This window comes from Salmo salar, chromosome 25 (assembly GCF_965601325.2).
Source record: "Salmo salar chromosome 25, fSalSal1, whole genome shotgun sequence".
Classification (NCBI taxonomy): Eukaryota; Metazoa; Chordata; class Actinopteri; order Salmoniformes; family Salmonidae; genus Salmo; species Salmo salar.
Window position 1 is genome coordinate 21,205,455 of NC_138315.1, and position 27,279 is coordinate 21,232,733.

A 27,279-nucleotide genomic window follows, 5' to 3' on the forward strand; every position below is an offset into this window, starting at 1 on the left:
ATGCTGTTACGCCCTCTTGACAAGAGTGGTGGTGTCGTTGGTCCACGAAAAGTCCTCGGTGATGTGGATGCAGAGGAACTTAAAACTCTCTCTACTACAGTCCCATTGATGTGGATTTGAGCATGTTCCCTCCTCTGCTTCCTGAAGTCAGCAATCAAGTCATTTGTTTTGCTGACATTGAGGGAGAGGTTGTTGTCAAGACACGTCCACATGCACACCTACACATTCATAAACTTCATACAATGTATTGTATACGCCTGTAGAAAAATGCATTACGTGTGGAATTCCTCACATCACCAACAAAGAAACTGACTATCTTTTTTTATCTATCTCTGTTGAAGAATAGTACACACACACAAAATCAAGCATGGAGACCCATTACATGCCTTCTGGTAAATTGGAGTGTACACTTTCTAAGACAAATTAAGGCAGACTCATATCCCTTGGACACTTGCCATCCATTTTAATACTATGTAAATACCACCGGTAACTGTTACTATTATTATTCATTTTCAGCCAAGGGGCTTTGCTTTCACTACAGATGTAGGATCTTAATTTGATCACTCTTTTGTTGCTGAGAATTTTCCTGCACAGAAGGAAATGCAAACTTGTAGTGTATTTGAGTTTTAAAACGACTTCTAAAGTTTGTAATTTCCACTTTGAAAATTCAGACTTGATTTGCCCTAACAAAAAATGTATCAACCCCTACAAAAATGTCCATTAATTATAATTCACATAATAATTCATATTTCCTGTTGCTGCAATGTTATTTTCCTGCTGTAGCAAACGGCTCAAATTCAGATCCTACATCTGTATTTGCTTGGCTGGTGCCTCTTTGACACAAGCTCATACATTTGTCTTTATTAAAATCAGAATGCACAATTAGCTTTAGAATATGCTTAACCTCCTATACCTCCCATAGCACTAGGATATATTGCTTCCCTTCCTTCCATTATTAATAATATGGGTTGCAGAGGGGTTTGAGGAGAGCAATATCACTGTTACATATTAAGGAGCTACCACGGCTTTGGGGGAGGTGCTGCACTTCATTTGGTGATGGTGAGTGTGTGTGTGCAAGGTTAAGAGTTGTAGGTTGTGTGTGTGTGTGTGTGTGTGTGTGTGTGTGTGTGTGTGTGTGTGTGTGTGTGTGTGTGTGTGTGTGTGTGTGTGTGTGTGTGTGTGTGGTGTGTGTGTGTGTGTGTGTGTGTGTGTGTGTGTGTCTGTGTGTGTCTGTGCGTGTGTGCGTGTGTATGCGTGTGTGTGTATGTGCTCCAATTTCGAAGCTCTCCGACTGGTGCAACTGGATCTGGGAACAGAGTGATAAAAGGGGGTTCGAAATTTGACGCAGTTAGGACCGGCTTTGAAGAAGCCTATACCCCTTCCGCCCCCCTCACCCTGTCTTCTTCTGTACCCATTTAACACAGCAAGGGGTCGTCATGATTGGGTCCTTCCCCTATATTGCCTGTGGTAACCGAGGGTCTCAGAGTGGAGGAGACGTGGAGGGGGGGCAGAGGAGGAGGGGGACAAAGGGGGAGGGAGGGGGGCAGAGGGGGAGGTCTTCCGAGACGCCACAAGCACCACCCACGGCCCTCTTTTTAAATATTTACACTCGGCTCAGCCATGTGGAGATAAGGCCAGGGGAAGCCTGGACAGAGCCGTTCTGTGCTACTTTATCTTGGTTTGGGATTTTGGGTTTGTGCTACTGCGTGTGTGCATGAGTGTGTTAGCTTGGCTTTCCTTGTGCCCTACTGAGCTTATCTAGATCCGCACACGACCACAGGAGAGGAGATGGAACGCAGCAGAGGAGGAGAGAACAAGTGCAAGCCAGAGAGAGAAAAACGGAAGCAAAAGCAAGCGAGAAAGAGAGGGGAGGGAAAGAGAGAGTCCAGGGATGTGTCAAATGGATTGATGTTTGCAGGGCACTGCGTCGGTGAATGGCCAGTTGGCTCAGCCTCCTCCTCCTACTTGTAATGCCATGTAGGGAGGGAGGGAGGGAGGGAGGGAGGGAGGGAGGGAGGGAGGGAGGGAGGGAGGGAGGGAGGGAGAGAGAGAGTGAGGGGAGGGCTGTCCTCCAGCCTCCCACAGCAGGATAATAAGATTACAGCTCTGTGTGCCAAAGGAGAGGAGAGGAGGAGGACAAGAGAGGAGAGGAGAAAGACCAATTTGAAACAGGCTTACTAGAGAAGGGAGTCGGTCCCATGTGCTTCCCCATAGACGGCTAGGCAAGGTTTTATATATGGGATAGGATAACCTGTGTCTTCTCTCTTATCCTGTTTGCTGTGTTTTTAGCGGAGACAAGGCTAACACGGAATTACCCAACAGATCCACTTTATAGTGTGAAATCTCCTCTCTCTTTCTCCCTCCCCCCCCCTCTCTCTCTCTCTCTCTCTCTCTCTCTCTCTCTCTATCCCTCCCTCTTTCTATCTCTCTGAGTGTGGGATGTATTTTTTAAAGGAAATGCTAGTAGTAAATGCATGGGGAAGGCCGGGGAATAACACAGTTTCTCCAGCACCCAGAGAGCGAGAGAGCGAGAGAGAGAGAGACAGCGAAGAGAGAGTGGAGTAATGCGAGGAGCTGGTGGTACAGTAAAGGAGAGAGAGAAGCCTTGCTTTGCCTCTCTCTACATTTAATCATGATTGAATTCATGAGATCCACACTATCGCTGGTTCCTGACCCTTTCATACAGTGGGAGACGCCAGATGAAAGAGAGGAGATAAATGTATTCCCTTTATCATTCAAAGTATCATTCCTCGCGCTAAATTAATAATTCTGTTCTTTTGAGGTCTCCCAACCCAAAACCCTTTTGCTCAAAGGCCTTTTACACTTTATTGGGGAGAGAGAGTAAAAGTGTACAATAAAATAGATGGTGGTGGGGTGATTGGTAGGGCAGTGATCCCTCTCTCCATCTCTCTCTTTCTCCCTGTCCCTCCTTGTCCAGTTAAAGGTGTCCTGTCATCCAAATGCTTCTGGAGGTCAGGGTCATTACTCACTCCGAAGTTGCGAATGACCGGAAGGGTGCCAAAGAAAGAGGAATAAAGGGAGAGATAGAAAGAGAAATAGGAAGCAAACGAGAGGGATTGAGGGAGATATGGGGTAGAAGCAAAAAGGAGAGATGTGGGAGGAGTGAGGGATTGAGGGAGATATGGGGGGAAAAGGATAAAGGGAAAAACAGAAAGAGGGAGCGAGGGAGCGCATCTCAGCATATCAGGCAGAGGGGAAGTCTAATGCGAGTGGACGTTTTCATCTCTGCAGTGGCACTCCAGTCCAACTTAATTGGGACAATTCCCACTTGTGATATAATTTCCTTCTTACCTCAGCTTGACTCTTATGATCTCATGCTTCTACCTCATCCCCATCCCCCTCTCCTCTTTTCCACTCTTCCCCTCTTCTCTCCTCTCTTCCCCTACAGTAGACACACTGCTGTGTCGGCAGCCGGGTCACAGCTAGCGAACTGAGATGCACTCTAAAGGAAGAAAAACAGAGGATCTGCTCACTTCACTTAATATTACAGCACAAATCTGCCATTGACTTCAATACATGATTTATACACTGAGTCCACATACGTATTTCAAGATTCTATTCTGTGCTTACAGATAAAAATAAGGACCTGCCACACTGACTGAACATAAGGTGGAATCTCTAAATAGAAGTCAGCCCGGAGAGAATAGATACTGCAGTGCTGATGTTGTCTTATGAATACTGTAAGCTATGGGGTTTGTTATCCGTTCATTTCAATGCCATTATTGATGCCTGCTTGCCTTGTGGTGGATGCAACCAGATTGTGGAGATGCATCTGGCCTGTTATAGTATATAATCATCAGCAGCGATACTCAGCAGATGTTGATATCTGTGTCAACATTCCCAGTAGTGACTACATTGAGGTGCATGTGCCTATGAGTCACAGAGAGAGTGACATATGATGAGGGTGTTTTTGGGAAGACAGTCCCTTGGTCTTGGTAGGTAGCACACGTCTAGGGACAGAGCTAGACTTTAGAGAGATGAATGTAGCAGTGAGAAATGAGCATACTCACACTCCTCCTGCTCCCTAGTGTAAAGCTGTGTGTTTGTACACGGCTGTGTGTGTACCGTGCGTATATGCAGTGTGTGTGTGTGTGTGTGTGTGTGTGTGTGTGTGTGTGTGTGTGTGTGTGTGTGTGTACAGGGCTGGCCCTACCAGGGTTATGCTGCCTCACCAGGGGACATGGACCATGGGGAGGGTATGTAGAGACAGAGAGATGGAAGGATGGAGTGGGGAGGAAGTCCCATGTGTTTAACCCACGGGTCAGTTACCATGACTATCCATGCACAGCCAAGTCCACATGATGTCAACCACAACCATAACAGCTTACGCAGCCAATTACAACTAACGGAGCACTGGATTATCCTCTCCACTGAAAGAGATGGAGTTGTTATCTTTGTTTGCACCAGCCTGTGTCTTTGTGACCCGACTTCAACAATTAACCAGCTATTCCTCCCATAAAGGCTTTTGGAAGCGTTACTTTTTCCCTTGGCCCAGAAGTTTTCCTTAACCACATCACCTGGCCAGGATAGTCATAGGCTACAACTAAGAAAAACTAAGAAGCTTTATGCAGGATAAAATCCTAGCACTATTGACCACTATTGTCTATCTTATTGTGTGCAGAGTTACTACTACAGAGCTAGTATATCTGCTGTGGATGTGTGGCTGCTGCAGTGCTGTGCTGCTCTGGGCCTAGGAGGCAGGCTGGCAGTGCTGCGGGTATCTGTGTGTCTGTGTGTACTGCAGTTTGCTGCTCTGGGTTGTGTTGGGCCTGGGAGGCTGTGAGGCTCAGGCTGGCTGAGAAGCAGCTGTTCCAGACATGGTGGGCAGAGGGTTACCAGCAGGGGGAGGAGCGTACCCACCATCAAGGGTAAGAGGGCCCAGCTGTGGGCCACAGCCTGGCTGATTCTCACACACACCACACACACACACACACACACACACACACCTGTACTTAACACACACACAGCCCGGCTGATTCTCCACACACACACACACACACACACACACACACACACACACACACACACACACACACACACACACACACACACACACACACACACACACACACACACACACCTGGACTTAACACACCCTCCTCTACCCCCCCCCCCCCCCCCCCCCCCATCCTCCACTCCTTCCCATCCCTGCCCTCTGGCCATTCCCAGTGAGAAGCGTTGCTACGTGGGTGCATACACACCACAGCCTGCAGCAGCTACATCTGACCCCCCTCAAGCGGGTGTAGCAGCGAGAAGAAAAAAATAACGGCCCGGAGCGACCAGGCGCCCAGCTGCAAACAGCTGGTATCATCTCCTGGGTGTTTCAGTCGCAGTCAAAGACCAGGAGGGCTCATTCACCACACACACACAAACACACACACTCATACTTGTATGCGCACTCTCACACGCAAACTCGCAAACATACACAGTACACACACACATTCTCATTCCTTATCCCTTATCCCACCCCCCACCCACCTCTCCAGCCCTCAGTCATCCTCCTTCCTTTACTCTAGCTAATTCCCTCTGGCAGAGAGACCTGTAAAAATCAATAGGGAAAATGTCCTGAAACAGCCAATCTAGCAACCATCTGCCCCCGTACTCCACTGAGACCAAGCTCCCAGTCCCCGGGGAGAGGAGAGGGAGCAGGAGAAAGCACAACACATGGTACAAACTCAATTACTCACTAACACTAAAATACTCTAGAAATTACTACTGTAAAGATAGACACTAAATGCAGGTTGGAAACATATTGGCTATTTATTTCCTATTCACTATTATATTGTTATTACATTGTAACTACATAGTAATTACATCATGTTCACTACCAAAGGCCGCCAAATAAAGAGCATAACCAAGTATTGCGATCTCATTGTGACAGAACTAAATAACAATATCGCCTATTCACAACCTAAGTCACTGGAGAGAAAAGATGGAGCAACATACTAACTTCTAGAGCATTGCTTAATATCCTCAGTGCAACACATGTAATCTTCATCACATGTTAACACTGGGTGTGCAACTTCATAATGTGTCACAATACATAATGGTTATTGCATGGAAACCTGTCCTATGCCTACTGAAATAGTAATTCAATCCCGCTGTCTTGGCTTGCTGTGCTGACTGGGTCGTCCCCTCCACTGTATCCTCTCTTACCATATTGATGGCTTTGGCCTACATTGTAAATGGTTACTAAGCGGATGCTGTCTGATTATCAATATAATGATGAATCCGGATGCTGTAAACACATACTGCAGGCTGCACAGCAGTAGGTTTAATCCTAAATAGCACCCTATTCCCTTTATAGTGCACTACTTTTGACGAGAGGCTCTGGTCGACAGTAGTGCACTTGAGAATAGGGCGCCATTCGGGACACAGCCACAGCCAGGCCATGTCATGGCACAATATGTGTCACAATAACTGTCGTGATTACTATTATATACTATGGTGAATCTGATTACATGGTTTGTATACGTGTTTGCAAGACGAATTGGCTAGTTTGTCAGAATATTCCTGTCTGATTACAGTCAGAGGTGGACTGTAGCCTAACAATGGCCTCGATGCACATTGTTTATAGTGTATATGAGTGGCCTACATAGGCATGCAGGCGTACATATCATGGATACAGATATGTTGTGAAAGGTTCACAGTGAAAGGAGAAAAGCGGTGAGCCATACATTCATTGCAAACCTGTATGTTTACAAATGCCACTGCATTTGGACCTAAGACTGCCTATGTGGCTTACTAACCTAGGAGAGACTTCATGTTTCTTAGGTTATTTACATTAGGTAGCCTATTAAACCTTTGTATTTACATTATACACATAGGCACAGTGTTATTACAGTCCAGGGAAGCATTGTTACATATAACAGGTACAGTACTTACAACTATGACACTTGTTTGCGGTTTGTGTACTCACATTTCAATGTATATGCATGTGCTATGTTAACAAATGGAAATGAATTGTGATTAAATCTCTCCTTAACCTTTGGTATTACTTAGACTGCTCATTTTATTTTCAAATCCTTGTATGTATACCTACACATTTGCATAACCGTTGTAAAAATGTAAAGTAGCCAAAGTTGATTGCTCACTTTCCCCTGAAATGTTATGTTTCTTTAAAACTGTCAGCCTCTCTCTTTTCACCTGGCTCTGTGGACAATATGAGGACAAAATATCCCTGTCAGGTTAAAATAATGTCTGATTCAATAGTTATGTTCTACCAGACAGTAAATGTGATACATGCTGTTATCATTATATTGTAAGGGTTATATAATTGCACATGAATGTAATGTTTTTATTTGTAATCTTTATTAGGCTAGAGTTGATGCATGCCTTAATATGGCCAAATTATACATTTACAGCCCCAATCAACAGTTAACACTTTTGATATTCATAGTGAAAGTATTCACAATCCACATGACCAAGAAGTACTGTATAATAATAAAAACGTTTACGATTAGTTTTGATAAGGTTTAGTGTGTATTTTAAGGGGCAGAAAAACGTGTAGGCTATTGGACTTGTATTAGTTTCTCCTTCAAGCTACAGACAAATAGTCCACACGCTGAGTTCAGTATTACACAGCGGGTTTCCAGTAAAAGCCTGCAACCTCAAACAACAAGAGAAGTCGCCTAGGAGCGGCGTCGTGTTGGGAAAGCTGTTACATCACAACCTCAAAGTCCCTGTTGGTCTTATGTCCGAACGTATCTTCCACTAAAACCGTCTTTTAAGATGAATATTTCGAAGAAAAAAAAATGTAATTCATTAGGCTACACTGAAAACATGCTTTAGGAATATTTAAATGTGTTTAAAATGAGGTATTTTGACGTCTGAAAGGTTCGCATGTGCTTCCTCTTCGGCCACGGACTTCAACTGAGTGAAGGAAAAATGCTGCTGCATTTATATAGACATCTAAAAATAGCTCACCTTTCACTGCCATGTTTGGCCAGACTGACAGCTACACAGAGCCAATACCGGCTCGCCATTCGTTCTAACTCCTCCTTTTTACCTATTTTAGCGCCGCCTTAATTGGACGCCAGTGAGGTCCGTCAACCCTATTTACCTTACATGGTCACGCACGGAATTGATTGACAACAAACCACTCCCCCCTTCGAGTCCCTTGGCTCGATCCGCTCACTAGACAGCTAGCCCGAGCTAGTCGCCTGCTGAAGCCACGGCAGCCAGGGGAAAAAGCAACCTGGAATTTATAGAGCGAAGATTGCAATCTGGTAATGCGGAAATAGATGGACGTTTCAAGTCACCGAGTTGGCATCCCACTCCTGGACTGAAGACCTGATAGTTAGCACCAGAGAAAAAGGATTGCAATTCAGTGACACAGTATTCAACTATTATTTTCATATTTCTTTATAGTGGTTATTGTACGTATTATTTGGTTCCAGTGGCATATAGAGCTATACTTTCTGGTGCACGGACAGACGCACGCGGAGTATCTGAATAACATTTTTTTGTTAACCCCTTAGACCTACCATACACAAGTAGGGTTTTTTTTCTCCAGTGGATCAAAGTAAATTGTTTTCAAATCGCGCATCAACATGGACGTGTTGGCGAATTACAGTATTTTTCAGGAACTCCAACTCGTGCATGACACTGGCTATTTCTCTGCGATGCCTTCGCTGGAGGAGAACTGGCAGCAGGTGACTTACTGCTTTTTCTTCACTGTATAACTGTCTTTACTTTTACTGTAGTAGCTTAGTATTTGTAAATCATCACTTATACGCTGTGGTTACGCTCCGGAGATAGAGAGCTGTCGAGTCGCGCGCGGCGCTTACATGCCATACCAGCGCATGCTGCCTGTCACGAAAACAATTTCAACTTGATCACATCCGCATGCAATATAGTGTGGATAAGACTGCTATGGACGCCTCTGTGTCCATCATTCCACTAAAGTACGCTATTTTCCAAGCCCCTAATATACTATCTACTTTGTCTGGCTGTGCTCTGTTATTCTGACGGCTCTTGATTGCATCTCGCTTGCCGATTGTGATAGTGTTATTCTGCAATGAATGACAAGCAATGGCTTGTTGCAGACAAGTCTGCATTCTTCTTGTTATTTACATAGTAAATAGTGCTATAATTTGGTTTTAAGCACAAGACACTGTTTTAATAACATTGTGATGTTTTCTAATTGCCGTCGTTTTTAGTGTAGGCTATTGATTAGAGAATGCAGAGCGCGGATCGATACGGCCGTCTGTCAGCCGTTCTATTTGTTTTATTCATAAATAATGGAAACCAACCTGAGAGAGAGAGAGAGAGCTCGTGGCACACATACACTAATTACACGTCTGTCAGATGCGATTTGGGAAAGCGCAGGGCAATTTGGGCATCGAAGATGAACACTTGACTAATAACAAGAGACTTGTTCTTAAATAATGCATCCGCATCTGTTAGATTACTTGGTGTTTTCAGCGGGTTGGTACGAGAACCGACTCCCTATAGTGATCCATAATATATTATCACCACTGAGCCGCGAGAATATGTGCGTAAGGAAGATTAGCAGCTAGACTGCATGGGGGGAATTGTGTTTGTGTGTGTGTGTGTGTGTGTGTGTGTGTGCGCGCGCGTGCGTGTGCGCGTGTAATAGTAGCCTATACAAAAAGCACGGGGCTTTTGGGTTGGAACAAAACTACACATCCAATCACACCAATGTGCCGAGTGAAGCCTGTGATGTTGCTGGATAGACGTAAAAGAAGATCCACCTGTATTTGTCTCTGTGGCGTTGTGACATGTCGCGCTCAACATAGGCTAACCACTCGTTTATTAGAACGAAGTCACTGGCACAGTGAGCACACAGGGCATGCACATGGCCAAGCAGTCACCCGTGCCAACGCTATCACCAAATACTACTGACACTGATTCACGACTTGACTATTCCATTTTGTCGAATGATGCTACCAGTTTATAGGAAAGGGGTGGTTGTGATATAGTAATAGGTGTGTCATTTCATAGAATAATATTTTTTTAAAGATGGAAACTGGTGTGCTTTTGAGTGCTCAGCCAGTGTTACTTATTCGGTGCGCGTGGTGAGATGAGCGCTTATGAGTCTGCACTAGAGGTCCACGCTGCTGTGCGCACGGCTGCACTTACCGGCTGGGCTCGGGCTGACTGGTTGTCTCCCCCAACTCATTGCCATTCCATGTGCTCAACTGCAGGAATAGATCGGCTGGTTATTAATCGCTGGTGTGTGAGCGTGAAAAGGATCCAGCATAACCCCTGAGCCCCCCTCACACAGCCTCTCTCCCTCTCTCTCTTGCACACACACACACAAAACACACACACACGGTTGGCTGGCATGTGCTAATGGAAAGCTGTGGTCTGGCAGGGCCCATCCCGCCACTTTCAGCAGTAATTGGCTGCTTGCTGTCAGACAGACAGAGGGGTCTGCTCCATCTATCTTTCCTGGCTGTCTCTCAATCATTCCCCCTCTTTGTTGTCTTACATAACCTACTCACTTTTTGTGTCAATTAACAGCCTTGACAAACACAGGGACCATTGCCTTTTTGTCACAATGCTGTTGCACATCATACAGTTGAAGTCGGAAGTTTACATACACCTTAGCCAAATACATTTAAACTCAATTTTTCACAATTCCTGACAATTAATCCTAGTAAAAATTCCCTGTCTCAGGTCAGTTAGGATCACCAATTTATTTTAAGAATGTGAAATGTCAGAATAATAGTAGAGAGAATTATTTATTTCAGTTTTTATTTCTTTCATCACATTCCCAGTGGGTCAGAAGTTTACATACACTCAATTAGTATTTGGAAGCATTGCCTTTAAATTGTTTGACTTGGGTCAAACGTTTTGGGTAGCCTTCCACTAGCTTCCCACAATAAGTTGGGTGAATTTTGGCCCACTCCTCCTGACAGAACTGGTGTAATTGAGTCAAGTTTGTAGGCCTCCTTGCTCGCACACGTTTTTTCAGTTCTGCCCACAAATTTTCTATAGGATTGAGGTCAGGGCTTCGTGATGGCCACTCCAATACCTTGACTTTGTTGTCCTTAAACCATTTTGCCACAACTTTGGAAGTATGCTTGGGGTCATTGTCCATTTTGAAGACCCATTTGCGACCAAGCTTTAACTTCCTGACTGATGTCTTGAGATGTTGCCTCAGTATATCCACATAATTTTCCTCCCTCATAATGCCATCTATTTTGTGAAGTGCACCAGTCCCTCCTGTAGCAAAGCACCACCACAACATGATGCTGCCACCCCTGTGCTTCACGGTTGGGATGGTGTTCTCCGGCTTGCAAGCCTCCTCCTTTTTCCTCCAAACATAACAATGGTCATTATGGTCAAACAGTTCTATTTTTGTTTCATCAGACCAAAGGACATTTCTCCAAAAAGTACGATCTTTGTCCCCATGTGCAGTTGCAAACCGTAGTCTGGCTTTTTTTAATGGTGGTTTTGAAGCAGTGGCCTTTCAGGTTATGTCGATATAGGACTCGTTTTACTGTGGATATAGATACTATTGTACCTGTTTCCTCCGCATCTTCACAAGGTCCTTTGCTGTTGTTCTGGGATTGATTTGCACTTTTCACACCAAAGTATGTTAATCTCTAGGAGACAGAACGTGTCTCCTTCCTGAGCGGTATGACAGCAGCGTGGTCCCATGGTGTTTATACTTGCATACTATTGTTTGTACAGATGAACGTGGTACTTTCAGGCGTTTGGAAATTTCTCCCAAGGATGAACCAGACTTGTGGAGGTCTACAATCGTTTTCTGAGGTCTTGGCTGATTTCTTTTGATTTTCCCATGATGTCAAGCAGAGGCACTGAGTTTGAAGGTAGGCCTTGAAATACATCCACAGGTACACCTCCAATTGACTCAAATGATGTCAATTTGCCTATCAGAAGCTTCTAAAGCCATGACATCATTTTCTGGAATTTTCCAAGCTTTTTAAAGGCAAAGTCAACTTAGTGTATGTAAACTTCTGACCCACTGGAATTGTGATACAGTGAATTGTCTGTAAACAATTGTTGGAAAAATTACTTGTGTCATGCACAAAGTAGATGTCCTAACTGATCTGCCAAAACTCTAGTTTGTTAACAAGACATTTGTGGAGTGGTTGAAAAATGAGTTTTAATGACTCCAACCTAAGTGTATGTAAACTGTATATGTCCATGGTAAAGTGTGTTTGTCATCTGTGTGTCATGTGTGTTTGCCTAGCTGGCTCCGACAGCATGGTGCCATGTTGTTAGTAATGGCTGCCAGGCCGGCCTCCTGATAGGTTTGTGAGCACCAGGGGTCTGCAGGAACAGTACAGGGAGCCCAGACACGTAGCCAGACACCTACTGTAGCCTTCTCCAAACCTAGCAGTGACCTGCTCCAAGTCTTTCTTCCATTAGACTGCAGAACCATGCCCAAAGAGAGAGAGGAATACTCAGTAAAAAATATTGTGCTAGTTCTACATATTTCCAATATGATGTATTTTGACTTATAATATACTTAACTTTTAGTGTTTCACAAACACTAACATATTAAGTTCAGCATTAAAACATGAACTGTTATTGTTCATTAGATGTACCTAATCCTTCTGATTAGTTACTTTCATTAATCGTGTTTTGGTGTTAAACATGGCTTTATGTATTTAATCTCTTGACATTATTATCCACTTAAGCAGGAATTGTTGAGTGCAGTGCTCACTACACTAGCACTAACTGGAGGTAAAGCTGCAAGCATTGTAGCTTGATGTATTTGCATTTGTCAAGAGTGGCACGTGTGATCTTACTAATGGTGAGAATGAGAATGGATGGTCTCGTCATTGAACGTCAATTTGAACAACGATTTTGATATCCGTTCATCATGATCCATTACACCTCATAGCATAACAAACTGTTTGATACTAATATAGAAATGTGCTTTTTATTCTTCAAACATGCATACAACATTGTGTAAAAGTATTGTAAAAAAATACATTAAAAAATTACCCACAATCCTCTGAAACTGAGCCACATGGCAAGTTGTTGGAAGAATTTAAAATTCTTAAGTTGAAAGGAGATATGAAAATTGTGTAAGTTAAACCCATTTTTTCTTGTAGTTGTTTTTACACACAAATAGTTGTTTAGATTATGCATTTATCTTATGTTGAATTCATTGGGGGGTGGCTTGGTTGAACAAGTGAAGTTGAGTAAAAAAACTCATTATATTCAAGTAAAGATGACAACACATGTTTTTAGCTGTAAAAATAATTATATTTTTACAGTTATAAGTATAATTTTCTAACCACCTGAGTAATTTTTCAGAATGTAGAGTGAGAGGAGAAGAAAGAAAGGAATAGAAAAGAGAGAAATAGAGAGAGGATTACATATGTAGGATCTTCATTTGTGCCAATTTGCTACAGCAGGAAAATAATCCTGCAACAACAGGAAATGTGAATTATTACATATATTATTTTTGTATGGGGTTGATACATTTTTCTTTCAAGTCTGACATTTTAAAGTGGAAACTACAAATGTTAGAAGCCTTTTTGAACTTTGAATACACTACAAGTTTGCATTTCTTGCTGTGCAGGAAAATTCTCAGCAACAAAAGAGTGATCAAATTAAGATCCTACGTTTGTAGAGTAAGATGAATAGAGAGAGAGGAAAAGTAAATAAAGAGATGGTTGGGGGGGGGGTTGGGTGGCTCTGACCCGGTCGACCGCTTTTCTGCTAGATGTGTTTACTCATTGTTGTCCAGAGGAAATGGAGCGACTAGGCCACCGCCAGCAGCCAGAGAGAGAGAGGCTGCTCCCAAATGGCACTATATTCCCTATAAAATGTATTACTTTTGACCAGACCCATAAGTAGTGCACTATGTAGGGAATATTGTGCCATTTGAAACAGAGCCAGAGAGAAAAAACATCACTTGGAAGGACAAACCATAAAAGTCCTATTTAATGGTATGAGCGAGAGAGGAAAGGAGGGGGGAAAGCAAATGAGTGAGAGTTGATAAAATCCTTGTCCTGCCTGGGTGGACAGGTGGATAAAATAGTTTTTTCTAGTGTGACCGGCGTACTCTGCTCGACGCCGTTAAAACTGCCTAATATTTTTACTGGTGCAGTAGGATGTCTTGATAGGATAGGATAACGTCTACTCTGTCTAGCGTGGCCCTAGATCTGCCAGGCAGGCAGGAGAAGGTAAACGACAGGCACCCTTCCCTCCCTCCCTTGCTCCTACCGGAGACAAGATGGATGGCCGTTGCAGGCCCCCGGTGAGCAGAGCATGAATCAGGCCTTAATGGATATGATATGGGTGAATTGAGTTTCAGTGCTCTTAGGCTGGGGCCAGGGCTGAGGCTGAAGATGGGGCTCCCTCTCTCCTCTCTCTCTTCTGAGTCCCTGTGGAGACAACACACTGCTGCTGGCTGGGCTGCTGTCTCTCTCACCTGGCTTGAACAAAGACACTATCTCTCACTGTCACCAGGAGACAGAGGTAAAAGAGAGAGGGGTGGCTGGAAAGAGAGGGGACTGGAGAGAAAGAGGGGGGGAAGAGAGAGAAGGGACGGGAAAGAAAGGGAGAGGGGGAGAGAGAGGGGGGGAGAGGGGACTGGAGAAATAGAAAGAGGAGACCAGAGAGAGAGAGCGGCCCACTGTAATCATCGCTCTTCTGTTCGTCCTCTGTAGAAAGGGAGGGATTATTTCAGCAGTGACCCGTGAGGGGGGTTAATTTAAAGAGCGTATGTTTGTGCACCAAGAGGGTCCCTGTTGTCTCCGTCTCCCTCCACTAACCAACCACACACACACACACGCACACATCTTTGTCTTTGGCTGCAGAGTAGGTTGTGATGGGAAGGGGAGGGCAGAGAGCAGGTTGGAGAGCAGGTGGGTCTGCCTGGGGATTGAGACAGGAGGAGAAGTAAACAACACCATTAAAACCAGGTGAGACACCTCGTCCAATTAACCAGCCTCACCTGAGACAGTGTGGAGACAGAGAGAGAGAGAGAGTTAGAGAGAGGGGGAGGCATGATGTCTGTTTGTGTTTGTCTGCCTGTCTGTCTGTCTGACTGGCTGGATGGCTGGCTGTGTGTCTGTCTATCCGTCTGGCTCTCAGTCTGTATGAGTGTCTGTCTGTTTGTCTGGCTGGCTGTAAGTCTGGTTGTTTGTCAGTGTCTGTGTCTGTCTGTTTTTCTTTGCCACTCAGGCGGTAAGTGTCCTCTCCTTCTCAGACAGCACCCATATATTTGTGGGCTGCAGTGAAAATGGGTCACCCTGTGCCTCTCTCCCTCTCCCTCTCTCCACCATGCCTTGCAGTCCCGTCTCTCACATTTTGGGCTGCAGCGTTCTTTTTTATCTCCTCCTTTTTGTTTTCAGAGCTTCTATTTCAGTACCTTCAGGAGTTTGAAGCATGCTCTCTAATTGATTTGTTTTCAGAGTTTCTATTTCATTACCTTCAGGAGTTTGAAGCATGCTGTCTAATTGATTTGTTTTCAGAGCTTCTATTTCAGTACCTTCAGGAGTTTGAAGCATGCTGTCTAATTGATTTGTTTTCAGAGCTTCTATTTCAGTACCTTCAGGAGTTTGAAGCATGCTCTTTAATTGATTTGTTTTCAGAGCTTCTATTTCATTACCTTCAGGAGTTTGAAGCATGCTGTCTAATTGATTTGTTTTCAGAGCTTCTATTTCAGTACCTTCAGGAGTTTGAAGCATGCTGTCTAATTGATTTGTTTTCAGAGTTTCTATTTCATTACCTTCAGGAGTTTGAAGCATGCTCTCTAATTGATTTGTTTTCAGAGCTTCTATTTCAGTACCTTCAGGAGTTTGAAGCATGCTCTTTAATTTATTTGTTTTCACTGGGACGTATTTTTAGATCACAGGCCGTATGTGTTCGATTGAAATGCAAATACAGATATAGAATCTTACTTTGATCACCCTGTTGTTGTAGGAAATGTCCTTCACAGCAGGAACGCAAACTTGTAGCTAGTGTATTCTACGTTTAAAAAGACTTCTAAAGTCTTCAATTTCCACTTCAACATTTTAGACTTGATTTGCCCTAACTAAAAATGTATCAAGGCCTACAAAAATGTCCATTAATTATAATACACACAATAATTCACATTTCCTGTTGCTGCAGGACTATTTTCCTGCTGTGAGAAACTGGTCAAATCAAGATCCTACATGTGTAGCTAGTCCTGCACTGTGAGTAAAACCCTTTGAGCAGTGGCAGAAATACAGGTTTGGCCTGAGAAATTGAGGGAAAAGATTAGTAAATGTACCCCAAATAATCATAAATAACTCTTTATAATGACGTGAAAGTGTGACAAGCCGGTCTTGGTATTGTAAGCCCCCAATTCCCTAGTACAAGGGGAGTCCTGAGTGGCGCAGCGGTCTAAGGCACTGCATCTCAGTGGTTGAGGCGTCACTACAGACACCCTGGTTCAAATCCAGGCTGTTTCACAACCGGCCGTGGTTGGGAGTCGCACACGGTGGAGCACAATTGGCCCAGCGTTGTCCAGGTTTGGCCGGTGTAGGCTGTCATTGTAAATGAGAATTTGTTCTTAATGGACTTGCCTAGTTAAATAAAAAATATACACTACTGTTCAAAAGTTTGGGGTAACTTAGAAATGTCTTTGTTTCTGGAAAGAAAAGCACATTTTTTCCATTAAAATAACATCAAATTGATCAGAAATACAGTGTAGACATTGTTAATGTTGTAAATGACTATTGTAGCTGGAAACATTTTATGGAATATCTACATAGGCGTACAGAGGCCCATTATCAGCAACTATCACTCCTGTGTTCCAATGGCATGTTGTGTTAGCTAATCCAAGTTTATCATTTTAAAAGAGCTGAAAACTGTTGTCCTGATTAAAGAAGCAATAAAACTGGTCTTCTTTAGACTTGTTGAGTATCTGGAGCATCAGCATTTGTGGGTTCAATTACAGGCTCAAAATGGCCAGAAACAAATAACTATTCTCCTGAAACTCCTGTCTATTCCTGTTCTGAGAAATGAAGGCTATTCCATGCAAGAAATTGCCAAGAAACTGAAGATCTTGTACAACGCTGTGTACTACTCCCTTCACAGAACAGTGCATACTGGCTCTAACCAGAATAGAAAGAGGAGTGGGAGGCCCTGGTGCACAACTGAGCAAGAGGACAAGTACATTAGTGTTCTGCCTCCATCCCTATCCTACCTCTGCCCTCCCTCCATTCTGCCTGCCTTTTGCCCCCCCTGCCCTCTCTCTCCATCCCTTCCCCCCCCTCTCTGCCCTCTCTCTCTATCGCTCTCCCTCCTCGCTGCCATCTCCCTCCCTCCCTCTCCCCCTCCTCTCTCTCTCTCTCTCTCTCTCTCTCTCTCTCTCTCTCTCTCTATCCCTCTCCCTCCTCTCTGTCCTCTCTCCCTCCCTCTCCCTCCCATCTGCCCTCTCCCTCTATCCCTCTCCCTCCTCTTTGCCCTCTCTCTCCATTCCTCTCCCTCCTCTCTGCCCTCTCTCTCTTCTCTCTCCATTCCTCTCCCTCGTCTGCCCTCTCTCTCCATTCCTCTCCCTCCTCTGCCCTCTCTCTTCATCCCTCTCCCTCCTCTCTGCCCTCTCTCCATCCCTCTCCCTCCTCTTTGCCCTCTCTCTCTATTCCTCTCCCTCCTCTCTGCCCTCTCTCTCCTCTCTCTCCATTCCTCTCCCTCCTCTGCCCTCTCTCTCCATCCCTCTCCCTCCTCTCTGCCCTCTCTCTCCTCTCTCTCCATCCCTCTCCCTCCTCTCTGCCCTCTCTCTCCATCCCTCTCCCTCCTCTGCCCTCTCTCTTCATTCCTCTCTCTCCTCTCTGCCCTCTCTCTCCATTCCTCTCTGCCCTCTCTCTCCATTCCTCTCCCTCCTCTCTGCCCTCTCTCTCCATCCCTCTCCCTCCTCTCTCCTCCCTCTCCCTCCTCTTTGCCCTCCCTCTCCATTCCTCTCCCTCCTCTCTGCCCTCTCTCTCCTCTCTCTCCATTCCTCTCCCTCCTCTGCCCTCTCTCTCCATCCATCTCCCTCCTCTCCCTCTATCCCTCTCCCTCCTCTCTGCCTTCTCTCTCCATTCCTCTCCCTCCTCTCTGCCCTCTCCCTCCTCTCTGCCTTCTCTCTCCATTCCTCTCCCTCCTCTCTGCCCTCTCCCTCCTCTCTGCCTTCTTTCTCCATTCCTCTCCCTCCTCTCTGCCCTCTCTCTCCATTCCTCTCCCTCCTCTCTGCCCTCTCCCTCATCCCTCTCCCTCCTTTCTGCCCTCTCCCTCCATCCCTCTCCCTCCTCTCTGCCCTCTCCCTCCATCCCTCTCCCTCCTCTTTGCCCTCTCTCTCAATTCCTCTCCCTCCTCTCTGCCCTCTCCCTCTATCCCTCTCCCTCCTCTCTGCCCTCTCTCTTCATTCCTCTCCCTCCTCTCTGCCCTCTCACTCCTCTTTGCCCTCTCTCTCCATTCCTCTCCCTCCTCTCTGCCCTCTCCCTCCATTCCTCTCCCTCCTCTCTGCCCTCTCTCTTCATTCCTCTCCCTCCTCTCTGCCCTCTCCCTCCATCCCTCTCCCTCCTCTCCCTCCTCTCTGCCCTCTCCCTCCATCCCTCTCCCTCCTCTCTGCCCTCTCTCTCCCAGGCAGCTGGTTGACCTACAGACCAGATCCCAGCAGCTTTGTGAACTGGTCCTCCTCCCCCTTATTCTCCCCCAATTCTGTCCTCCAGAGTAAAGGCTGCAGGCAGCCAGCCAGCCATCCACAGCACAGCCAGAGCCACAGCCGGTGCAGCATGCCTGACTCTCTCTTCCCTAACACAGGGATTTGAGCCCGGCCCGGCCGCCTGGGGAAGCCAAGTTTGACAAGATAATGAATTGCTATGCATGCATATTCGCCGCAGCAGTTTTTCACATTTCACAGCCCAGTAACTCTCAGAACAGTGGCAGTGGTAGAGGGGAGAGTGAGAGAGGGAGGGTAATGGAGTAGAGAAAGCACAATACCATTCAAAATGGATTCAGATGGATTTGGACTACGTATGTGTATCGGAGGCCTATTTGAACCCCACTCACCACCCCCAGCCCCCCAGAATCCTTCCCCCCACTACTACCTCCCAGCATCCCTGTGAACAGTGAACTATGTGAGCAGCCTGCTTTAAATTTCAGCTTTTATTGCCGTCCCTGCCTGCCTGCCTGTCCGGTCCAGTCTGTGATGTGTTGAGCTCTCCTTCCCTCCTCCCGTCCCCTCCTCTCCCTTCCTCTCCTCTCCTTTCCTCTGGGCTATGTCTGCCAGAACTACACTTACAGTTATGTAATCCACAGTGGAGTGCAGCTGGTTTCTCACAGCAGAGAGGCTAAGCACTGGAGAGGGAAGAGGGGAAGGAAGAGGGGAGGAAGAGGGGAAGAGGGGGCCCCCATAACATCACATCCCATTCCCAACCAGCCCCCTGATCTCTGACGGGGGATCGCTCCGGGGAAAGCTGCAGGATTATGATCACAGGAGGCTGGCTTGCTGTGCTAAGGAGCCCAGGGAGAGGCAGGGGGAGGTGGGGCGGGAAGCCCGTGGAATCCCCTAGCAATAGGGACGGCGGCGGGGAGAGAGAGAGTGGAAACACCTGGATTGCTTAAGTGCTGGAGCCATATTGTGCTGTGTTTTGGTTCTGTTTTGATACGTTTTTATATTTCCACAGCTGTGTGTGAAGGGGTTAGACATGCAACGATGCATTCACACACACACACACACACACACACACACACACACACACACACACACACACACACACACACACACACACACACACACACACACACACACACACACACACACACACACACACACACACACATGCGCACTGCTTTTCCCCCCTGTTGTAACCACTTAGCGTACTTCCTCTACTACTCTTCTCTTCACTGTGAAACTGCACTCTTATGGCTCAATCAACAGTTCCACACTCAAACTCCACACTCCACTCCACTCCCCACTCCACTGAGTAGCTGTCTGAGGACCAGGCAGGAGGCTAGTTTACCACGAAACCAGTCAGACAAGTTCCATCTCATTTTAAAACATGATAATGCCTCTTTGAAAAAGAGCTCTCTCATTACTGCACTGCTGATAAGTGGTCAGAAGTTGAGGGCGGAGCTCAGCGCTCCTCTGTGGAATATTACCGCAACAACCCAGCTGTCACTGAGTCATCATCAGTGCCCTGTAATTCACATGTCACAGTGTCTGTGGGGGGTGAATTAAGGTCTGCATTACTCAACTTAACCTACACAGACAGAACTACAGTAATACCACCACCTCTATTCCCACAGACTGATTCCAGTCAAATTACTGACTGGTCAGCATCTCTGGGTTTAAAGAAAGCACTATAAACATGCTATGCATTATTATTATCTATCACTGATGCACTTTATGGCCCAGCCCCAAACAGACAGGAGTTATATTGGCCACTTCTGATCTGATTAAAGAACCTTACAATTGATTCCTTCTCAGCTTGTTGGGCTGTTGCATTTATATGGAGTTGTTGAGCAATGCCAGGCTTTACCATGTGGGCCCAGCCAGGGATGGGCAGGGTAGGGTAGGGCAGACACTATTGAGTCATCCTTCTATCAACCCCCCTAGCTTGTTGTTGTTATCAGCTGGGGCTGGCAGGGAGCTGTGTAATACCATAATAATGCCATAAAGCCAGGCCTATTGTACTGCACATTTCCTGTGTGAGCAAGCACCTCTCCCCTGCTGTTTCCCTATAAAAGAGATCAGCATTATTACAGACACACACACACACACACACACACACACACACACACACACACACACACACACACACACACACACACACGGCCATAGGGGATCTCCTCACTTCCTGTGACGAGGGATGACTCAGTGGTTGCATCCTAAAAGGGTGCCATTTGGGACATAAAATGAACTGGGTACATGTGGGTGTGAGGTACGCTTTCACACAGTACACTTTGGCCCTGTGGAATCCTTCTGTGGTGTAATGGCTTTTTGTGCTGGCTGGGCGTTTCTGTATTGGGTGTGCATACTAGGTGTGCATACTAGGTGTGCATCCTTAATGGCACCCTATTCCCTTTATAGTGAACTACATTTGATCAGGGCCCTATGACCAAAGCCCAAAAGTAGTGCACTACTGTATATTGGACATCTAGTGCCATTCTGGACTCATCCTAAGCCTGGATGGATCCACCCATCATCCACAAACACACACCCATCTCTCTCAGCAAAACACAGCCAACACACCATCAGCAGCTGACTGCAATTAGGCTCCAGTCTGAGGGAGGGAATAGGCCCTTTCATGTTCTGGGGGAGAGAGGCAGGTTTCCCTTTGAAGTGGGGACCCTTTTTACTGAAGCACCGCTGTGTGTGTGTGGTTAAGTTCATGTTGCGCTGGTTAGATCGCACATCTCACCTGACCCCACCACTATACCGGCGCTATGAAATGTGACAGTCACACCATAAAATCTGTTTGAAGACTTTTTAGCTGAATAGACAACGAGTGAGAGAGAGAGAGAGAGAGACAGACAGACAGAGAGAAAGGAAATTGTAAAACAAACAATACTCTGCATTAAAATGAGAAGTACTCAGTAAGACCGATTAAAATCAATTCTCATAGAGTGGAGATATATCCTCCAACAGCTAATTAGTTATTATTAGTTATTGTTATCAATGTATTCATGTTCTCTCATTTCCTTTTCCCTTTGAGTTAATTCATATTGGCTTCTTAATCAGAAACCATTCAAATCAGACAAGCTCATGAGAGCACATAATTCAGCAGGCAGGTTAGCCCAGCCCACAGACCCAGGTTCCGTCCCAGATGGCACCCTATTCCCTACATAGTGCACTACTTTGGACCAGGGCCGGCCATTTGGGACGCAGACAGACTGAATGAGCCATTCGCTAAGAACGGAGCGTATATTAGTTATGAAACAGCACAATAAGTACACTGGCTCTCGGAAAATGAAACAAATGAACTTGATGTAGATGGGTAGTCTGACTCTGGTCTCCCAGAGCCACAGCTTAGTGTGTAAAGCTATAGGCTTGATCTTCAAGGGTGAATGGTGTGCCGTATAGAGGTGACGGATTGGAGAGCTCGCTGCTTGCTCTGGAGGATTAGATTACACACTTTAGAGGGGATTTACCTTTCTTTATATCAAATGGATGTTTGGATGGTTGCTTCACTCTGCTATCTCTACATATAGGGTTGTATATGGATCTGATGGTTCCAAACAGTTCTACTTTTGCGTCTGAAATCTATTTTGTTCGGTGACAGACTAGACAGGGAAGGTCATTAAACTTCCCAAACGGTGCAGGGGTGAGAGGGAGGCTAGCCCTGGCCTGTACTGTACTGTATGTGTCAGGCTCAGGGGCTATACAGGGGCCATATTTAATCATTAGCACATTGGAGAAGGAGAGAGAGCACACAGATCAATTTGCAATCCAAACAAGCCACGTGAGCCCGGCTGGAACCTCTGTTAGGGTAGGGCTGCGAGGACAGCGGTATCGGCCCAAATGGTCGCTATTCCTATCTACTGCACTACTTTTGACCAGGGCCCATAGAGCTCTGGTCAGAAGTAGTGCACCATTTAGGGGATAAGGTGACATTTGGGACGCAGCCAGCATCACTGCCAGGAAGCTACGGTAATGGCTGGCTGACTGCTGAGGTTTTGTTTAAGGGCAAACAACACAATGTTGTGGTGTTGAAACTACTTCACTCTGTAGGTGCAAAGTGACTTTAAAAAACAGGGTTTAGCCAGGGTTGAGGTCAATTCATTTTTCAATTCAGTCAACAGCAATACAAGAATTGAAAGTGACATCTACAGCATTTAATGTTTTCATTGAGTTGGAATTTCAAATCCTGAATGCAAGTGGAATCAACCCTGACCCTGCGATCGACTGAATTGAAGTAGAATGGACCCTAGCCCTCCTTGGAACAGCAAAATGGAGCTAAAGGTGTTGAGGTATACAGTGTAACTGTAGTAGATGTGAAGCTACACAGTATCTACACCTGACATGACATCACACATACAGGACCAAGGACAGTCCAGGTCTACAGCCTGCTGCTCACTGGGAGAGAACACAGACTTCCACACACACTACAGACACACATGCTCGCATGCACACTTGACACACACACACCTACACACACATAACGTGACTCATACACCGGCACACACACACACGCGCACACACACACACACACACACACACACACACACACACACACACACACACACACACACACACACACACACACACACACACACACACACACACACACACACACACACACTGTGAGCTGTTATAACTCAGGGAGTAGCAGGTACACTGTGCCCTCTACATATGATTGCATATGGACGTCTGCACACTGATGGGAGATCAAGAGGTTTTCACAGCCTCAGATGGAGAGAGAGTGGGAGAGCAGGGTGAGGAGGAGGAGAGTAGAGAGGGATGAGGGGAGAGGTGATGTTGGAGATGAGGGTGGTTCATTTGTCTGGGAGCTTCTCAAGTGACTGTCAGCCCTCTGGGCTCATTGAGAGGAGGAGAGGAGACGGAGAGGGGGAATGGAGGAGAGTGGGTGTGAGGAGTCGAGAGAGAGAGAGACAAGGATGGAGAGAGAGAGAGAGGAAGTGAAAGAGAGAGGAAAGCGAGAAAGATGAGCACGGCGGCAGCTACATCTTTATGCATGAGGCTGTGCTGTGTGTCTCTCCTCAGTCCATGGAGAGAGAGGTTGCTCTGCTGCTCCACTCAAGGCTTTGATTAACAACCACAGAGGAGCCAGTCATTTTTCCTTCCTACACACTGGCAGACACACACACGCACACACCTTTTCTTCGCTGTCTCACAAACTCACACACATGCACCCAACTCACAAACTCACACACATACACCCAACCCACAAACTCACACACACATACACCCAACTCACAAACTCCCACACACCCAACTCACAAACTCATACACACATACAGTACACCCAACTCACAAACTCACACACACATACACCCAACTCACAAACTCACACACATACACCCAACCCACAAACTCACACACACATACACCCAACTCACAAACTCACACACACATACACTCAACTCACAAACTCACACACACCCAACTCACAAACTCACCACACCCAACTCACAAACTCACACACACATACAGTACACCCAACTCACAAACTACACACACACACACACACACACACACACACACCACACACACACACACACACACACACACACACACACACACACACACACACACACACACACAGTACACCCAACTCACAAACTCACAAACTCACATACACACACATACATCCAACTCACAAACTCACATACACCCAACTCACAAACTCACACACAACTCACAAACTCACACAAAGAAATAGAAAACAATCCACACCCAGTGAGTGCCATTTGGGGAAACCAAGGAAAGTCACGGCATTACTCTCCCTTTCGTTCCAGAATCCTCATTGGTGCTCTGCCTCTCTCTCATACCCCCACACTACCTCCCTCTCCCTCTCCTCGGGTATGCTTTATGTAGTTTAACAGAATCCACCACTCTGTATTCCACACCTGAGCACCATGTACATAAAGAGCAGGCGAGCGTTAGCGTTGCTACTCATAAATAATAGATAATGGTGTCCTTGTTGTTTTTAAACAGCTCTAAGCTGAGCTTCAGAGGTGTCTTAGAGAGCTGAGAGAGTGGGAGAGACAAAGAACTGAAGGGCATTTCTGCATAGAGAGAGAGATAGAGAGAGAAGTCTCATGTTTATTCAACAGCTCATGGGGTTGGGAGGGGTGCTTTGGCCTCCCACGCTGCTTTCTCTGTCTTTCTCCATCTGCATCTCTCTCCTTTTCTCTTTCTTTCTTTCTCTCTCTCTATCGCTCTCTCTCTTTAACTCAGTCGCTCACTCTCTCTTTAACCACTCTCTCCGTCTCCCTCTATTTTCAAACTCTCTCTTGCTTGCTCTCTCTTTCACTCCCCCTTTTCTATAATTCTCTCTTTCTCTTTTATTCTCTCTGAACTTGACTTTCTGGAGTTTCCCTCTCTATAAAGGCCATTCTTGACAACCTCCATATGTAAATATGATCATAGAAATGTCCATGTAGATCTACCTCCATACACACTAATGCTCGCCTCAGACTATGCTGCGCCCAGTGACACAAGCCTACCAGATTAGCTAAATAACTTTTATGCTCGCTTCAAGGCAAGTAACACTGAAACATGCGTGAGAGCATCAGCTGTTCTGGACGACTGTGTGATCACGCTCTCTGCAGCCGATGTGAGTAAGACTTTTAAACAGGTCAACGTTCACAAGAACGCAGGGCCAGACGGATTACCAGGATGTGTACTCCGAGCATCCGCTGACCAACTGGCAAGTGTCTTCCCTGACATTTTCAACCTCTCCCTGACTGAGTCTGTAATACCTACATGTTTTAAGACGATCACCATAGTCCCTGTGCCCAAGAACATAACCTGTACGTAACCTGAACGTAACATAACCTGAACGTAACCAAGAACATAACATAACCTGAACGTAACCTGCCTAAATGACTACCAACCCGTAGCACTCACGTCTGTAGCCATGAAGTGCTTTGAAAGGCTGGTCATGGCTCACATCAACACCATTATCCCAGAAACTTTAGACCCACCCTAATTTGCATACCACACCAACAGATCCACTGCCCTTTCACACCTGTACAAAAGGAACACCTATGTGAGAATGCTATTCATTGACTACAGCTCAGCGTTCAACACCATAGTGCCCTCAAAGCTCATCACTAAGCTAAGGACCCTGGGACTAAACACCTCCCTCAGCATCTGGATCCTGTTCTTCCTGACAGGCCGCCCCCAGGCGGTAAGGGTAGGTAACAACACATCCACCACGCTGATCCCCAGCATGGGGGCCCCTCAGGGGTGCGTGCTCAGCCCCCTCCTGTACTCCCTGTTCACTCATGACTGCATGGACATGTAACCGATGTGAAATGGCTAGTTAGTTAGCGGTGGTGCGCGCTAATAGCGTTTCAATCAGTGTCGTCACTTGCTCTGAGACTTGAAGTAGGGTTTCCCCTTGCGTTGCAAGGGCCGTGGCTTTTGTGGCGCGATGGGTAACAATGCTTCATGGGTGTCAGTTGTTGATGTGTGCAAGGGTCCCTGGTTCGAGCCCAGGTTGGGGCGAAGAGAGGGACGGAACCTACACTGTTACAGACAGACAGAACTCCAACACCATCATTAAGTTTGCAGATGACACAACAGTGGTAGGCCTGATCACTGACAGCGATGAGACAGCCTATATGGAGGAGGTCAGAGACCTGACCGTGTGGTGGAAGGACAACAACCTCTTCCTCAACGTGATCAAGACAAAGGAGATGATTGTGGACTACAGGAAAAGGAGGACCGAGCACGCCCCATTTCTCATCGACGGGGCTGTAGTGGAGCAGGTTGAGCGCTTCAAGTTCCTCCATCACCAACAAACTAACATGGTCCAAGCACACCAAGACAGTCGTGAAGAGGGTGCGACAAAACCTATTCCCCCTCAGGAGACTGAAAATATTTGGCATGGGTCCTCAGATCCTCAAAAGGTTTTACAGCTGCACCATCGAGAGCATCCTGACGGGTTGCATCACTACCTGGTGTGGCAACTGCTTGGCCTCCGACCGCAAGGCACTACAGAGGGTAGTGCGTACGGCCCAGTACATCACCGGGGCCAAGCTTCCTGCCATCCAGGACCTCTATACCAGGCGGTGTAAGAGGAAGGCCCTAAAAATGTTCAATGACTCCAGCACCCCTAGTCATAGACTGTTCTCTCTGCTAACGCACAGGAAGCGGTACCGGAGCGCCAAGTCTAGGCTCCTAAATAGCTTCTTTCCCTAAGCCATTAGACTCCTGAACAGCTAATCAAATGGCTACCAGACTTTCTGCATTACCCCCCCCCCCGGAACACTGCTGCTACTCTCTGTTATTATCTATGCATAGTCACTTTAATAACACTACCTACATATACATATTACCTCAATTACCTCAACACCACACCGGTGCCCCCGCACATTGACATTGACTCTGTACCGGTACCCCTGCATATAGCCTCCACATTGACTCTGTACCGGTACCACCTGCATATAGCCTCCACATTGACTCTGTACCGGTACCCCCTGTATATAGCCTCCACATTGACTCTGTACCGTAACACCCTGTATATAGCCTCCACATTGACTCTGTACCGGTACCCCCTGTATATAGCCTCCACATTGACTCTGTACCGTAACACCCTGTATATAGCCTCCACATTGACTCTGTACCGGTACCCCCTGTATATAGCCTCCACATTGACT

At 46.2% G+C, this 27,279-nt stretch overlaps 1 protein-coding gene across 1 annotated transcript in view; it reads left to right on the forward strand.

The window, feature by feature from the left end:
* The first annotated feature begins 8,155 nt into the window (after positions 1–8,155).
* The window catches only part of LOC106586293 (Krueppel-like factor 7), a 68,317-nt gene continuing 49,193 nt past the window's right edge, over positions 8,156–27,279 (forward strand). The window contains exon 1 of the mRNA XM_014173427.3: positions 8,156–8,675. Coding sequence (XP_014028902.3) covers positions 8,574–8,675 — 102 coding nt within the window. The 5' untranslated portion in view covers positions 8,156–8,573. The remainder of the gene's footprint in view (positions 8,676–27,279) is intronic.